Source organism: Apteryx rowi, unplaced genomic scaffold, assembly GCF_003343035.1.
Source record: "Apteryx rowi isolate R43461 unplaced genomic scaffold, aptRow1 scaffold_77, whole genome shotgun sequence".
Taxonomy (NCBI): Eukaryota; Metazoa; Chordata; class Aves; order Apterygiformes; family Apterygidae; genus Apteryx; species Apteryx rowi.
The window spans coordinates 1,631,536-1,648,945 of NW_020451060.1; the positions used below are offsets into that span (position 1 = coordinate 1,631,536).

At 38.2% G+C, this 17,410-nt stretch overlaps 1 protein-coding gene across 15 annotated transcripts in view; it reads left to right on the forward strand.

Moving 5' to 3' along the window:
* Positions 1-17,410, forward strand: part of CUNH9orf3 (chromosome unknown C9orf3 homolog) — a 204,063-nt gene that overhangs the window by 17,851 nt on the left and 168,802 nt on the right. For all 15 annotated transcript variants that reach the window (XR_003257161.1, XM_026088441.1, XM_026088440.1 and 12 more), the window contains one exon: positions 9,575-9,741. Coding sequence is in view for 14 of the 15 variants with exons in the window: in XM_026088441.1 (XP_025944226.1) it covers positions 9,575-9,741 (167 nt within the window). In the remaining variant the exon portion in view is untranslated. The remainder of the gene's footprint in view (positions 1-9,574; positions 9,742-17,410) is intronic.

The window sequence follows — 17,410 nt, forward strand, 5'->3', positions numbered from 1 at the left end:
AAATCTGTTAAAACAAACAAAGCTTTGTGGGCTGTGTTTAGAAAAGTTGAGATATGTATATAGAAACCTGATATGGGCATAACAGGGCACATATCAGTTTTCAGTACAGGAACGGAACACACAGAATTTCAGTATTTCCCTGTTTGGTCTTTTGATCCTAGAAACTACATAATGATCAAAAAGGGAGGTTATCTTTAGCCTTCTAAGATTTTTTTGATAAATGCTTTTTGGGACCTTTATACAGAAGAACAAGAGGGCAAAAAAGAGAAAGCGAGTATGTGTGTCTGTATGTGTGTGTGTCAGGGAGACACACACACAGACACACACACCCGTGCTCACATGTACATGCACACACATACATATACATATATATAGACATACGCACTTTTGTCTTTCCAAAAGTTAGAGTTGTGAAGATTGCATCCATTCATAAAATTGGCAAGTAACTTTTAACAGTGATCAATAACATCATTATTAAAATAGAAAAATTACCTTCAGTAGAATATTTGTAATATACCCATCAAGAACAAAGAGAAAACTGTTCTATTTCAAGGTTTTTCAACTTCTCTTTACTAACACAATGCAACAGCATTGGGGTTACAAACTAAGAAGATAGTGTTGAGATTTAAGCAAAATTATACTTTTGTTTAGGTATTCTTACTAATATTAAATATTATAAAAACTGTTCTAAAATAAAAGCTAAATTTAGGAGGTATAGTAACCTCTTTGTGGGAGAGAAAAGTGCATATAAAGTATTTTTGATTGCTGGGAAGGAGAAGCTTTGTGCCAGCCGAATCAAAGCATTTAAGCAGGTTTGCTTAACTCTTAGGAGCATATAGCAGTGTTGAGTTAGCAAGGCTACCAGTATATTTCAGAATAATTGCTTTCTCATGATCTTTGTTAAGAATCCTTATTGCATAAAATATTATCTTGGGATTCCCTCCCTTTATTGTTTAAGAAAAGAATTACACACATTTGGGTTAAAATTAAAGCACCTGTAGTGCGAGATTCCTCTCACCTTTCTTCTGCCTTACGTAGTGCCACCTCTAGTGCCATCATAAATTAGTTAATAATTGTGTTGTTATTAGTAAGAGAATAGAATTGTTCTTATTTCCTCATTGCGGGGTTAGAAATGAAGGAGTATCTCTGTTATGAAAGTCATCAATGAAAGACATTCCATGACATTGAAAGCTTTAAGTACTAGGTCCTAATCCTGTTGCTACCTGTGCATTGTTTATCTTGGCATACATGAAAAGGTCAAGCTATTTGGAGTAAAGTTGAGCACATGCATTTATTTTTTAGGCTGCGGCCTAGATATTAGATATACAGAAAAAGAGAAATTCTGTGACACAAAGGGAATGGATTGAATTACTCTAAGCGTAACTTTAAATTTGTGATTTAGAAGAATACTATGGAAAAAGTATATTTTTAGAAAGTATAAAAGGAAGATTGTGCAGTTGCAGGGAAGTTCTTTAGAAGGAATTAACCTTGTGCAGATTTGAGAGGTCCCAAAATGGGAAATATTGAAAAATGTGAAATGAACTATAACAAAAACTTACTGTAAAATCTTCATTCTTGTTTGACCATTTTAAATGTCTTATCTTATAAAAATATTTTTGTACCTGTCTAGCCTACTATTTTATAATACTTTATTAAATTAAAACATCAATATATTTTTAGAGAATTCAAGATATACTTTTGTCTCTATGCAAGCTTTGAAGGTGAATACAACAAGCATAAATCTATCATGTAGTAAAAGTGCTAATGCTAGCACTTATTCTGCATTTTAATGCTTCTTTTCAGCTGCAGTGTTCAAATGTATTACAGACATAGCTGAACTGCAGCACAGTTTTTTTGTTGTAAATAGTCTTGCATTTCCCTAATGGGCAGCTGAAGGACTAGAGACAGGTAGTGATGAGGTGAATGCCCAAGTGAGCTGATACCAAACATGGGTATAAAGGGAGACTGACATGATTCCTAGTTATTTGTTAGCTGCAAAGCACAGCAACTGTACATAGATATGAAGGCAAAATACATTTGAGAGTTACAGGGAGATGACTGCAAAGGGGAGAGATTTATTTCTTCTTTGAAACAGGTTGTTTCAAATTTGGCTGTCTTTAAGACGTATGTTTTGAAACACAGGTAAGTGTTCTAGGAGAGAAGTTGAAATTGTTAAGATGCATTGGTGAAAAGAACTATTCATAAATTTGGGTACTTCCAAAGATAAGCTCTGAAAAAGCCATCTTCTTTGTCTCTGCAGACTGTTACACATAGTATGACCTATAGCCTTTATGGATTCTGAGTCATTCATTGCATTTTGATAGAGTATCTGATATTTTCAAAGCAAATTTTACCCATGAAAGGTGGAAATTGAAAAAATGAGTCCGATTTGAACAGTTTCAAGCAACAAATTAGAGTACGTGTCATGAAAACAGATACTTATTTTTCAGTTGACACTAGTTAGCATTGTTCTGTGCTCTTGGATGCTAGAAACACAGGAAGGGAATGAACAGGTTGCTTCTCTTCATGGGTAAAGTTTGAGAGAATATGATGGTCCAGAATCCAAGCAGGTCGCAGACTGAATCCTAACATCGTTGCTGTCAGCTGTGGGGAACTGTCTCCTGTTATTTTGAATAATTTTGTTCCCAGTGCTGAACGCTTAGAATGAACAATCTGAAGTTTGGCGGATTGCTCATCTTTGAGTCAGTGATTACACATGGTAGCAAGTGCAAAATGGAGGAGTAAAACAAAAAGGAAAAATCAACCAAACAACCAGGCAGACTCTGAGTAGAAAAATGAACCAGTTTCTCCAGATTTGAAATTTTCTGGAAATATGGATGGCAACGATAGAAGTGATTTTTTTTTTTTAAAGACATTTACAATAGCTCTTCTGAATTTACAGTCATGGCTAAAAAGGAAGACTGTGAGAAAGTAGGCTTATGTTAGCAAAGTTAATACTTTTACAGAGTTATAGCAAGTTTCCAGGCATAGCAGGAGTAACGCCATTCAGATGTAGGTGGAGTAAGCTGATGCCTGTGGCACAGGGCAGAGGCAGGCAGCGGTGGGCACCGTGCACCAGGGAAGATGCTATAAAGCTGCAAGGCAGGGGAGGAGGTGAACGGTACCCGTTCAGGGAGAAGGGAGACAGACGACAAGGGTGCTTCAGTAAAGCATGAGAATGGGAAGACTGTAGTGTGTCAGAGGAGGCTGAGAATGAAATAATACCATGTAAATACTGTTTTCCATATAAACAGTAAAATTGTTACTTAACTGCTTCAAACTTAAAATCTAAAAGGGAGGTGAAAACACAGAAGGTTGAAGAGCCAGCTCTGTGCTTGCTGAGTTGTGGATAGCAATCAAAACCAGGTGTGCAACAGTATTCAAAGAGAGGAGACTACTCCTAGACCTGGGGAAATTGCCCGGTCTGGAGTGAAGTTTGTGCTGTTACTGACAAAACAATACAAACAAAAAGACCCAAAGCAGAAGCTTATTCAGAGATCAAAGCCTGTTTACAGAAACTCCTCACACTTTCAGATAGCTTCACAAGCCCAGGCAAGACTGGGGCTATGAGAAAAGTCAAATATAGTTGATTACTGTGCTTTGCTAGAGTTTTTGAGTATTAAGCAGTGTGCATGCAACATGAACAAAATTTGGCAACAGCTCCAGTCCTTCAGATGGGATGCACAGGAATTTTAAACAGGGTCAAGCAGTGAGCTGCCAGAAACAATGATGCAAATACTAAAAACAGAACTGGCAATTGATAGTAGTAGGTATAACTCAAGGTTTCATATTGTGATTTTCTTTCAAGCATCTGCTAAATGTGCACAGCGAGGACAAAGAAGCACAATAAAGGGAATATGCAAAGTAAGCATATAGTAAATATGTTGGAAAACCTAACTATCTGCAATGTTGTGGAGGATGGGGAGACAAACCATCGCTCAAGAGTGTGTGTGAACTTGAGGGGCAAGAAAACAAAGCAGCTTTCGATTTCAGAATAGAGCTGAGAAAGTCCAGCTGTCTCACAGTTCATATCCGTAGGCAAACTGTCTTATCGTTAAAGACAGAGGGACTGCATTTTTATGGTCACTGCTGTGGAAATGATAAAGCAATTAGTAAATCTTCTGTTGTCTTGGCCAATAACCAGTTATTTTCAGTCTTTACTGCTAATTTAAACAGGGTGTATAGCTACTAGATTAAACTGTGTTTAAAGGCAATAGGATGGCAACTCCTAACATGTTACCAGAGTAGTATTAAAAGGCCTACGTGGAATGAGAAACCTAAAGGATTGGTCAGATATGTGACTTCAAATATAGGCATTTTTTTCATAACAACACTGATGAAGCTATTAGACTTTTTACATTTGCCAAAAACACATGTCAAGGCAAGTGGAAAAAAAATCCTTATTATTAGAGGCAAACTGCTTCCTGGGAGCAGAATAAGTTGATTTACTTTGAATGTGGAAAAGATCTACCCTGTCCTAACTTTATCATTCTTGCTTCTAGTGATATCTGTACCAAAAAATACAAATTTTGAACAGAAGATTTTGCATACTATATACAGGAAAAGCAGATTTGATGTACCTGTCATGTCAGCCACAAATTAGTTGGCAAAAGCCCAAGAAATTTGCAGTGAGGTAGGAGTTCAGAAATGTGTCTATCCAGTTGTTGGAAAAACAGCATCAGAATAATAGAGATTACCAGAAAAGTCACTCATCTCGTAATTGTATTTAGTACTTTTAAATTGGAGAATAGCTTTAGAGGCATAGGTAGTCATCAACTGGTGTCTTATTCAGCAGAAAAATGCAAACAAGATTGCCTGCACTGTTGGAATCCAATGACAATCATTGGCACGTGGCAGAACAAAAAAACTGGTATGATTTGGGTCTCAGGAAATCCTGCTGCTTCATAGAAACTGTACTTCATGACACTATGTAATTTTGAATAAGAAACAGCTGCAAACAGCAGTGGTTTCACAGGGAGTAGCCTTGCAGTTGCAAGAGGTTGCCACCTTTTGTGGAGGCAACATTTAAAGAACTAAGAGTCCCTTTTTTTCTAACACAGGGATAGAGTTGCTGAGCTGGGCATTTTGCTGGAGAAAGCTTCAGACAGGCAGTAACAAAAGTAGGTTGAGCCACATAGGATGCGACTTAGGTGTTTGAGTGCAGGTGTCTCAAAGACAAACCTGTTCAGAGAACAGTTTCAGTTGAACATTTATTATTAACTTTTAGTAGCTTAGTTTGGTATTATAAATGCTTTGTGCTTTCATGGGAAAGGGACGTGTGCCAAGAGATGGTCTGAACTGGTTTCACTATGAAAATATATTGAATATAGATGAATTAGAGTTGAATGACTCAGATTTTCATCAGACTCTTTGGCTCTGGGAGATTGTGGAGCAATGTCCTGCCCCAAGTCTCTTCCTGACGCACAACCAAAGAGTATGGCAACTAGTGCTTGATAGTCCAGTGGCCTGGATTGTTGGTCACTGGGAATTACTACTCATAAAGTTGGCCAAGTGAGTGATCAGACACATATTTTGTGTTTTGTAGACACTTGTCTTTCCATTGGGACAGACAGATAATGAGGCAAATAGTTCCAGTTCTCTGCTTATCTGCTGGTGCTGTATTCTGTTTGTTTATCTCTTTTGACCTGTGATGGGAATGATTCTGGCTGTCATAACAAAATTTTACCCAAGTAGATGATTTGAAAGTTAGGAGACCATGAAAAGTGAAAGAAGAGAGATAGAGAGGAGAGGGAGCAGGAAAAAGGAAAGGAACTACTAAGTTTCTTGCTTGCAGTGGTAGTGATAAAGTAGAAAAAAACACCAATTTTCTATCTATTGATAGAAAACAATCAAAAAATAGCAAAGTAAAACAAGGTTTGTCAGGGGAAGCAAAAAAAAAAAAAAAAAGAAGAAAAATCTTTGAAGGTATATTTAAGGGTGAAAATTGATTAAAAATCCCAGAGAAAGGAGAAGTATTTCTCCATAATCATCAGTTCATCTTATAAATTCCTCTCTAAAGCAGAACAAGAGACTGTTCAGTATTAGCTGACATCTCAGCTGATAGCATGCTGTCAATCAGTAAGTCTCCAGGTGATCATGCCATGAATATATGAATATCTAACTAAAAGGTGATGCAATTGTTGTTCTGACAGTTCCCCTTCAAAATTTAGAACTTTATGTTTCATTGCTATTTTCTCAGCAGACTTTGACATATTTGAATAAATTTTAGGTTGAAATAATGAAGTTAATAAGTACATCTGGACAAAAATAGTATTGAGAAAGGCGAAGAGTGGAAAGAAGACTTTGTTTTGAAAATAGATTATATACTTGACCAATCTGTCTCCATCCTTCTAAATCCCCTTCTACTTGGGTCTTAATTGTAGAGACTTCTGACCTATCTTTATTTCTATTTTAACATTAAAATGTTTCAGGAAAAAACGTTAGTTATGCAATATGTAATTTTTATTTCTCATAATGGGGCTTCCTAATGAAATGGAAAAGCTATGGGACTGAGAGGCTAGGAACTAAGGCTGTAGGCCCGGCTTGAACACTGGCACTGAGCAAGTCTATTCACTGTCTCATTTTTCCCATCTGCAAAATGGTATTGAAGTTATTTGTAAATCACTTTATGATCTGCAGGTAAAAAGTGCTCTCTGAGAGTGAGATTGCATTAATAGTCTAGACAGCATCTGTTTCATGTTATGTTTTTATTGTGTTTGACATTGGGTTTCCATCTCTGAACATTAAAATGATACCAACTTAAAAAAAAAAAATTACAGAGCTTTAGAGGCTGCTCTTCAGTTCTGCCGTTAATTGATGTGCTATTATCTGTTTGAGATTTGGGCATTTAGAATATGAATATGGGACATCCGGTCATTGGATTTTTCATAGTTGTCATAGATTATGTGCGCATTTGGGTACAATACAAAAGAATTCATCCATTTCCCTGCTTTGAGAACTTAAACCTCTCTCTCCATTTGAAGTGGGTGTTGCTAGCTCCTGTGTGCTGTACTGAGTTCCTGACAGGCCTTGGGAGGTGAATTTGTTTAGCATGTAAGCACAGCGTTGTTCTGCCAGCCTGTTCGCTCATTCATTGTAGTGGTGCCCTCTAGAATTTCTTCAGGATAGGGAAATCCCCTGCATTTGGTCTTAAGACCAGGGTGTACCAATGGCACCCAGCAAAACTGCCTTCTCAAATGTATGGATTGATAAAATGTATTGATGTTAGTCATTAAACACAACATTCCTATCATTTCTATAAATTTAACTAGGGTCCCTTTTAATAATCCTGTGTTTTTAATACAGTTTTCATGAATGAGAAACCATTCATTTTTCCCTGTGCCCTCCCAGCCCACATGTGCTTTAAGGTAAATAATAGGTCCAGTCTCTGCTAACTTTGTGAAGAGGAAGCAGAACCTCCTAGGAAATGAAAGAGCAAGCTCTTCTTACTTCTCTGAAACTAATTCTCCTGCACTCGCTGACATGCACTATTTCTTTTTCTGGGAGAAAACCTGTTTAAGTATTTCTGGTTTGGTTTCGAGCTCAGGTTTAGGAGATTAATTGCAAAGAGATGCAAGCTAACAAGAGATTTATACAGTTTGATGGCCTTTTACCTTTAGCTTTGCATGATGTTTTACTGGGTAAAGTAGCATACAGAGATGACCAGTTGACTTTCTCCCCACTGTGGTTATCTTTCTGAGCTCCACTGGCTATCTATGTCCTCCTCTATTTAGTCTGATATATGGCAGGGGGAGCCAGACTATTTTCTCTTCTTTTCCTGTTTGTTTGTGTTAAGAACAGGCCTGCTTAGACTGCGGTTTCTTCCCTGTCTTACTGAGGCAAGATAAAACTTCACAAATATTTAGGAATGAAAAGCTGTAAAAGTTTCTTTAAATTGCTTAACTCTGAGGCTTGTTCCCTGAGATTAGATCACCGAGGACTCAAATACATGCTCAAATTATCTTAGTTTAGTAAAGTGCTAAACATCAGCTGAATCATAGTGACTGACCCATGTTTGCTCCTAGTCTGTTACAAGTCTAAGATAAAATAGATCAGCTTAACTGCATTTAGATGGATTGCATTTACTGTGGGTTAAAGGTACATGTGAGAGCTACTGCAGCTCAGCTAACATGCATTAGTTAATGGAGCCACAATACTTGATTGTGTCATGGACAGCTCGATGCAGTAGGACACAACACTTGATTAAAAAGGGCAAAATCAGCTTCATAATATCTTTCATCCATGGCCATTGATATCTCCATGTTCATTCCCTCTGTACAGTCTAGATTTGACTTTAGGTAAGAAATTACTTGAATAAAGGAGCTGCTTGGGAGAAGTAAACAAGATACTCAGATCTTAGCAATTGCTAAAGAGGTTTTGCCCTAACAACTTGTCTCCTATTTTCCTAAGTGTTTTGATGATTTTTCTGCTCAAATTATGGCACAAACTGATCAGGATATTTTTAGCTTCAAGCACTTGCAAAATAATGTGTTGTGCTCCCACAATACTGGCTTTAAATATCGTGGGTTTTAAAAAAAAAACACAGTTGAATCAAGTGATGCTTTCAAGATTTTCTTTCTTCAGCTGGAGAAACCTGCTGACTGTGTTTGTTTTATGTAGTTTATATTTGAAAACTGTTTGTTATATGATTGAATCCAAAGGGATGGTGTTATGCGAGTACTAGAAATCATATGAAACTGTAAAAATGCAATAAAAATGGCAAAATGAGATTAATTACCTCTGTGTAGTAGCAATCTGGAAGGGGTTAATGAAAGGCCTTGTTACTTTCCCAGCTGTGGCTAGGCTGCTAATAAGAAATCAGCAAGTTTGAAAAATTGCAGCTGAGATAGGAAAGGGGCAGTAGCTGAAGAGGCTGCCAGAAGAGGGCTAGAGAAATTGCAGAGCGCGCAATGCCACAAGGAAGATTGCTCTGTGGGAAAGTTGGAAAGAGGCCCAGGCTGGCAGAGAGGGAAGCAATATCCTCTTCTCATCTTATGTCCTGTGGTTGAAATCCTGAAAGGCAGGTAGGCTAGCCTGCACTTCCTTACTGCATAAAGAAGAAAGGTAAGAAGGTCACAACTTACTCAGTCTTTGCCTGGGGAGAGGCTCAAGACCTGGCCTACTGCACTAACTTGGATTGAGCCTCCAAGCTGTACAGTGTGATGGGTTTAATGGCAATGGAAGTCCCTGTTGAAGACCCCAGGCAAGTGCTGTGGATGTTGGTGGCTTTAGAAGATGTTCAGAAGCTTTGCTTGGCCCTACAGGCTCAGCTGAGAGCTCTTGTCTGAAGCTGAGTGGCTCACGCAGAAGCAGGAGAATGGAAAGACTGGAGTTATTTTTTTGTTGTGTATGTAAAAATTTTTGTAGTAATCTTGCTTTTTTTCATCCTGTCTTAAATAACTGAGATAGTACTTTGGTTCATCTCGGACTGGGTTGAAACCTACGTAGCTGAGAAGCTTAAAAACAGTAGCACCATAGGTTTGATTTTTGACAGGAAACTTAATTCAGTCTTTCCTATTATAACTTCTATAGTAACTCCAACAGCAACTTCAATCCCTCTTTTGCTTCCATCCAGGCCATGTGTTTATACGATGGGATCACCAATAAACAACAGAGCCCTCTTCCCATGCCAAGAGCCACCTGTTGCCTTGTCAACATGGCAAGCTACAGTCCGAACAGCTGCACGCTTTGTTGTATTGATGAGCGGTGAAAACTCAGCAGAACCTGTCCAGCTTCAAGAAGGTGAAATATATGTTCTATAGCAAAGTATTTAAAATAATTTTATAATTAGAAGTATAGCTAGGTAATTGTATGATTTTTTGTTTTAATAGAATTCCTAGCCTTAAAAGCACTTAAAACATGTCTATCTTTTTAGTCTCCCTGTCTTTCTTTGGAAATGTTACCTGCTCAAGGTCTCAGGGTAACTTAGTAAGAATGCAAGGTTTCTGCCTTTTAATTTTGCTAGTTCTACCTCCTTTTTCTGTGTTTTTATTCCTTTTACCTTTTCCAGACCTGGGCTTCACTCATCATAAATTGGCTTGGGATTAATCATAGTGCAATTAAAGATTTGGCAGATAAAGTACCATATCAGGCTCTTCACAGCTCCAAGCCTTGGTAGATGATTAAACATCCAATGTTAGTTCTCTGGTCCATGTGTAGATCAGAGTGGCAATGATTGGAAGCTGTCATTGTATCATGTTTGACTCCTGAAAAACATGAAATGGATGAAGCACATTAGTGCCCTGAAAATCTGATCTTTGTTTTTTTTGGCATTGGCAGATCATACCTTGGGCAACTATAACCAAGCAAGCATTTTTCCTTTGTATTGATTATACTTCATTCTTTAAACCTCTGTCTGCAAAGAGAAGAAAGGTTTTAAGGCAGTATTACATATAATTATACAAAGTATGTCTTGCCAACATTGGTTTTGAGATTGCCTAACACACAGAGTCAGTATTTTCTAGGTAAGCAGTTCTGTTGCCGAGCCTCTAAATATGTATCCTGATTTATGGAAGCAGCACTCATCTGTGTTAAGAAGTTGTCTTAATTATATTAAGAGTTAGAATTACCTCTCCCTAATAAGGTCTAGTTYAAGTACAAGTTGGTCCAACACTAGCCCCAGGAAAGAAGTCCTAGTTTCTTTGTTACTTCCACCCGCTTTCTCCCAGAAGCAAACAGCAGCACTGCTCACCTTAATCTACTTTCATCAGTGGAGTTACAGAAAACACAGCTCTGTGGACAGGAGGAGACAGCTGACTGTTTAGACAGTGATGATTGCTCAGGCAGCTTAAATCTTGCACCTGGAATTGGAGGCAAGTTGAATGGGAGCATCCTGTGGGATGAATCCAACTTGCTTTACTGCACCAACTTTTAGAGGGCTGTGCTGATGGGGGGATAGCTTCTCCCACAGAGTGGGAAGTAAATTCTAAAGGTTTTCTAAACTTTATTCAAAATTTTATTTAGGTAAGATTAAATCCTTAAATAAATGCATACATTTCCCTTTGTAAAGGAGAAAGGGTATGCTGTGTATGTTTGGATAAGGCCTCCATCTCTACAGACATATAATCTAATTGTAAATAGATGAAATAAGGAATGTAGGCTCCATATCTCATCCACTCCAATAAAAGAAGCTCTTGGAACTCTGCAAGAAGGCCTGCCTCTGAACGTTTTTGAAAGTCTCCATTTTGCAGTTACTGAAGATCTTAATACTTAGTCATCCTCTAGCAAGGTAGGAAAGGCTTGGGTAACAAAAGGCACATCAGTCTCAGCTCCACAAACCTTTTTGTTAGTGTCTTTAAAAGGATCTTGTTACTAAATGATGTTAAAGAAAGCTGTTGTTTCTGAATCCCTGGAAAAGTGTCCGGCAGCACATGTCAACCAACTGTTTTTGCTTTTTTTTGACAGTAACAACATGTAGGCAAGTTCCAGGCTCTCAAACCTTACAACACCTCTTTTCTTATAGCGAGGTGGTGTTGCATGCCATCTACATAGCCTCAGAAATGATCAACTTTTTTTTTTTCTGACCTGACCAATTACTTTGCTTTGTTTTACTTTTTGCCCAAGTCCAGCTATTAGGTAAAATTTAAGAGCTTTTTAGCTACTACTGTGATGAACAGGTCTCTTCTGTAAACCTTCAAAGCTGTTCATAGCTTATAGTGAGGAGAGAAAGTAATCTCTCAGCACTTGCAGAATGGGACTGATGCCTATGTTTAGAGATCGCCAAAATGCTCTTTAAATTGAGGAACTGAAGCATTTGAATCCTGAAAAGTAGCTCAGGCTTACTTTTGATGTATATAACTTTGCTTCCTTTTGGCCAAAAGAACTCTAGAATGCATTGATGTTTTCGGCAAAGGTTTTCATTATGTGAAAAGTATTCAAATTTTGGTTGATGAAAAATAGCTTATAGGAGAAGGTTAGTGTTAAGTGTGTCTGAAATAAAATTTTCTTTTCCCTTTAAAGGAGACAAGAGTTTCTAAAGCTTATTCTTGGAAAAAAATGAAGTCTCCTTGATTTGAGAACCATCAGTTAATCTGTTTATATGGAACCACCTGGTTATTTTTGGCCATACATAAAGCCAGTTCCAAGCCTTGTCTCTACTGTTGAAATGAGGAAAACTGTTACAATAAGCTGCTCAGCTCACTCATGCAATAATACTTTCCTGTCTTGGCATCAAGAATACAAGAGTGCTTCTGATTTCAGTCTGGGAGAACAGCTCTGCCACCATTGTGTAATCAATTTTATCCACACTCACACTTTGCTAATGAGTTGTTGCTTGTCAGTCTCTCAATAGTGGCTACTTGGTCTGAATATTAAGATCAAGGAGGATGCTTATGTGAATTTCTAGAAATAGAAACCTGGGAAAGATTTTCCTACATTGTAAGTTGGCATAGGTCAGTTAAAATCGATACTCTCTTAGACCAATTAGCTAGCTGAAAAGGTGGTGTTGTGAAAGAATTATTTCCTTATCAACACTGTTTTGTCACTCTGTAATTTAAAGAACCCATTAAGAATCTATACCTTTCTTTTAGTTAAAGAAGAAGTAATTTGGGGGAAAAACATTTTTTTTAAATGCTGTTGATGGAGCGTTGAAAATGACATCAGGGTACCCTATCATTAATGACAGAACTGGGGCTTAGTCACTCCAAGTCAGCCTTGTCATTCTGTGCAGAATAGAAGGGACTTTTGCTTAAAACTTTGTAGTAGTTGCAATGAGTCAGTTTATTTTGGTAATTCATGTGTCAGTTTAAAGCTTTTTTCTTTTCTTTTTATTTTTTTAAAATTTTCCAAAGTCTAACCTGGTATATTTGTATTCCTAAGAGCTCCATGAAAGCAAGAAATACTGTAAGAAGTCTTTAATGGAAAGACCAGTTGAGGGGAAATGACTCATTTTAGCTTCACTGTACTAATGATGTGCTGAGTGAAAAGCGTGAAGTGCACTGGGAAGAACCAAATGCAGCATTAAAGCTGGCTTCTCTGGGAGCCATGTGGCAGTGGCAATGTTTTTTCTGCTAAACTTTACTGAACTGAAGTAAAGTGAAGCAGCAGGAGCACATGTATTTCTGCCCTTACAGTTTTTCCTCCCTCTTTCCCCAAGATGGAATTCCTTGTAGTATGGAAGATTCCACATATGGCTTTATGCAGCACGCACAATTCATTAGTTATCCTAATTATGATATCATGATATGAGGGTTGTGGGGTTTCTTTAAAAGTGCTAGGGACTGCGTGCGTCAGTAGCTTTTCAATTAATGACAGGAGCCCCATTATTTTGGTACTCATCTACAGGTAAAAATGACAAGTCACTGTTAAAGAGCTTCTTTGGACTTGTAAAAAGAAGCGAAGCAGTTACAGAGGAAAGGAGCAATATTGTGAGGAATGATTCAAAAAACAAACTCAAAGCTCAAGTGCTAATATGAAGCCTTGAAAAAACTCTTAATGAATTTAGAAATCCAGGTTCAGTTGGTTAGTAAGGAGGACTTCTAAGAGCTAAAGTTCAAAATGGTCTGTACTGTTAAATGACCTGGGCCACATGGATCTTGTCATTATGTAATTATACATACAGCCTTAAAAGCCTTTCAGGGTGGCCTGAATGAATATAAGAGTTTTCCCAAAGCATTTACATATAATATGCTATTGCTGTAATGTTTGTTCATAAAATCATACATAACTGGCAGAATCTCAAAATGTATTTTTAAAAAATGCAGTTTCTTGGATAGAAAAAGCATTTTGACAAGCAGTTGTGAATGGATAGCATTACAAGTTAGCTAGATGATTTTTTCCTTTAAAAATCATAAATATAAAAAGTTTGCACGCAGACAACAAGAGAAAATCAGCAAGGATGATGCCTTCCTGCTTTTAAGCTGAGATCTGCATGCTGCTTCACTGGTCTACATCTCTAGATGCACAATTGCTGTGATTGCTACGCATAGGTTAGACTATGTGCTCTCGTATGTGCAGATTTCTCATTTCTCACATGTATTTAGAGGTTTTGGTAATAGTGTACTTCCTCTTGCATGTGTATGTGCTTATTCAAGTACAAGTAGTAACCATTTGAATGTGATCTAAAAGTGCCTAAAAATATTGTTCATTCCTAATGGGGTATTTAGAGTGGAAAAAATGTTTCTGTCAAAAAATGCAACTGACGATGCCCTTGGGGAAAAAGTTTTACAGGAAACACTGAAAAAATATATATATATGTGTGTGTGTGCGTGTGTGTAGATATATATGTGGGTGTGTATGTGCATGCACGCAAAAATGTATGTATGCATATGTAATGTGAACCATTTAACCATAGGACATTTTTTTCAACACCTGCCAGAGTTACTTTCCATCAGCGTATTAACACAACACACACAACGTGCAAATATATTTAGTCACGAACCCCTTTACATTTGTTTTGATTCATGTTCAAGAAACAGATGTTCAACAACTTGGCGTGAAATCCAATGGCTTGCTCATTGTGCGATTCCCCCATCCCCCTGTAGTCCTGGAGTTTCCATCTTGTTTCAATTTGATTCCAGCTATAAAAAGATGTGTTCTGTTGGTGGCAAGATATTTGGTGCTAGAGAAGCTATCACCCATGTTGAAGCTAGCGACAGCAAGCTTTTGTCACCACCTTGTTTCGGTGCTCCTGTCACCTTTTGCAGGCAAAACAGTCCAGTGCTCGTGTTGATTGATGTCCAGCCTGGATCAGGTATTGCAGCATGTGGAGTTGCTGGCTCCTCACATGCTGCTGTGTCTTCTGTGCTGGGGAGGAACCGCTGCACTGGCATGAGTGAGGGCCCTCAGCGGCGAATGCTGGCTTTCAGTGAAGCTCAGAGAGCTCTCCAACTTAGCGTTTTCAAAAAGCTAGAGGGTGCTTGATCCGGGTGCCCCAGCCAAATAGTAGTTTGAGAATAACTATTTTTTATTTAGCTGTAGTTTTATGTACTAGTCCTAGCTCTCATTTTGTATAGCAAATGCTGAGTGGTGGTACTGTGCCTTCTAAGCAGACTCTCTTTTCCACTAAAGGTAACAGTTGTGGTTTTTAAGTAAATCATATACATCATCCATATTTTGTGGTCATCATATTTGTTTTACTGCAAATATTTGAGAGGAAAGATACTAATAAGTAAAAATATTTTAATTCTCTTGCATCAGGCATTAAGAGATACTGACTCTCAGGTGTTTCTTTAGTTATAATGGACTCAGCAGGACTCGAAAACAATTTTTAATGGCTTCAAGGATAGTTAAATGCATTAAAAATTCTAGGAAGTAATTACCTCATCATTATTATTTCAAGTACAGGAAATAAATTGCCTTTAAATCTTTTTTTTGCACACTTATAGCTTATAATTTCCAACTCTTGTTAAATGCACTCCTAAATAATTTTGAATGGGATATTTTCCAGTTGTACTTCATACAATAGGTGATTGTTTTTGCATGGTTTGTGCAATTATAACATGATAGATTTGTCTTAAAGAAGTGGGGAAAAAAATCAATTTGGGGAAAATGATTTTCAAAATTACTTGTCAGAAAATATTTTGAGTTGCCTAAAATAATTATGTATAGGGAACAGGTTGCTGTTAAATCAAGACTGATTGTAGGTAGAGGGAATAAGCATTACAAATAAAGGAATGGGGTGCTCTCCCACTATTTTTCCCATGGGATAAACCCTCCCTAATTTCTTGGTCTTCCCAAGGTGCCCTTGCTTAGGTTCTTTTTTTTTTTTTTTTTCCCCACTTCAGCTGCACTGCTTTTCTTTTCCCTAGAGGTGGTGCTGTCTCCAAGGGAGCCACTGGAAAACAGAGAGGAGGCAGGGGAAAGGGAGAGAAGGGAAAACAAGTGGAGCATGGAAGAGCACAGCATGGTAGGGATACAGCTAAAAGAAAACAAAGCAAAACCCACAGATCTGAAGAAAATTAAAGAAGGAAATTGGACCTATAGAGAAAAAGAGAGCTGGGAGACAGCCTTACCACTGAGAGAAGACAGAAGACACGTGAGAGCTGGACTCCGAAACAAGACTTTGTGGTGGTCGCTGTTGAGAAATGTTGCCTATGTAAAGACCAGTTCAGTCACTGATCAGTGAACACATTATAGAGAGAACTTGCTTATCATGCCAATGAGTGGGGTTTCTTTTCAGTTCTTCAAGGCACAGCAACTGTAGGATAAATTTATTAGTTATCCTACAAAATGCTAGGGTACAAATGGGGAAGGCACCTAAAAGCTCTGTAGGGTGGTTGAACAGCATTTGGATGTATAAATCTTAGATCTTGTACTGGGTGTATCATGGTCTCTATAATGCCCAGAAAAAGGTAGGGAGCTTGGAGAAAAGTGAAGGATCTGTATGTCAGCTGCTTTTCTTTTCATTAAGGAATCCTAATTTAAAGTGTGAAAGCCCATACCAAGAAAAACGAACTTCCTTTGTGTTTGGTGCCTCCAGGCTTTTGCAAGGTTTGCCCCTGCTGCCAGTAGCATGTGTTGGTTGGTAATTCATGTAAACTTCTGAAAGTAGTATATGCTGTTCTGCTCTCTGGACCGCTAACATGACTCTCCATTCCCTTTAACATTCTGTTCGAATTACCCGTCTTGTTTTTTGAAGCACTCTCTAGTCTTGCCTGCTCCAGCCTGTCTTGCTAAACTCGTTTCTCACTGTAACCTTCTCTGCTCCCGCTGTTTGCATAGCACAAGCCTCCTCCCTTTGCTTTTAGACAGTCTCCTCAGTGTTGTTGTGAGAGCCTTCTCTTTTACGCCTCCTGCTGCCTGGAACAGTTTGCTGTGTTGCTGCCTCTTGACTTTAAGGCTTGCTTCAGAACCCAGTTGAAAACATATTGCTGTTTTTCCATTACGATTCCTCAGATTTTCTCTCTTCCTTCACTGCTATTTAACTCTGAGGTTTTACTAGTAACACAGCTGCATGGAGCATTTTGTAATCCTTCTAGTTTAACGGTGACTACGCGAAGTAAAATATTGTAGACTGCCTCTGGGCCTGTTCTCGTACCAGTTTAAGTCAATGGCCAAGCCATATTCAGTGAAACTCTCAACATCAAGAGTTTGGAATTTCAAAATAATAGTGCTGTCCTGGATGACCTTTTTCTCTCAAGGTGGGATTTGCTTGCCATGGCTCATTCCTAGATTTTGTAAGTTAGTCCCCCCCCAAAAAAAGGCAATTTAGCAAAACACTTACCCTCTTTGTTTCTCATGTGTTTGGAGCAAGTAAGTTCCTTCTGCTTATAGGCTGATGAGAGATCAGGGAAAATTACAGGAGTAATATATGTTCTGCTGGCAATACAGACAAAAGCTTTTTGATGGTAATGGTGGATCTTGCTGAAAGGGGAATGGAGTGGGGGAGTGCAAGTGGTTGCCAGTGCCTATAAGAAGCAGAGGCTTTACATGCCTCCTACAGGACTCTGCAAACAGTTTTGCCTTCTTGTAC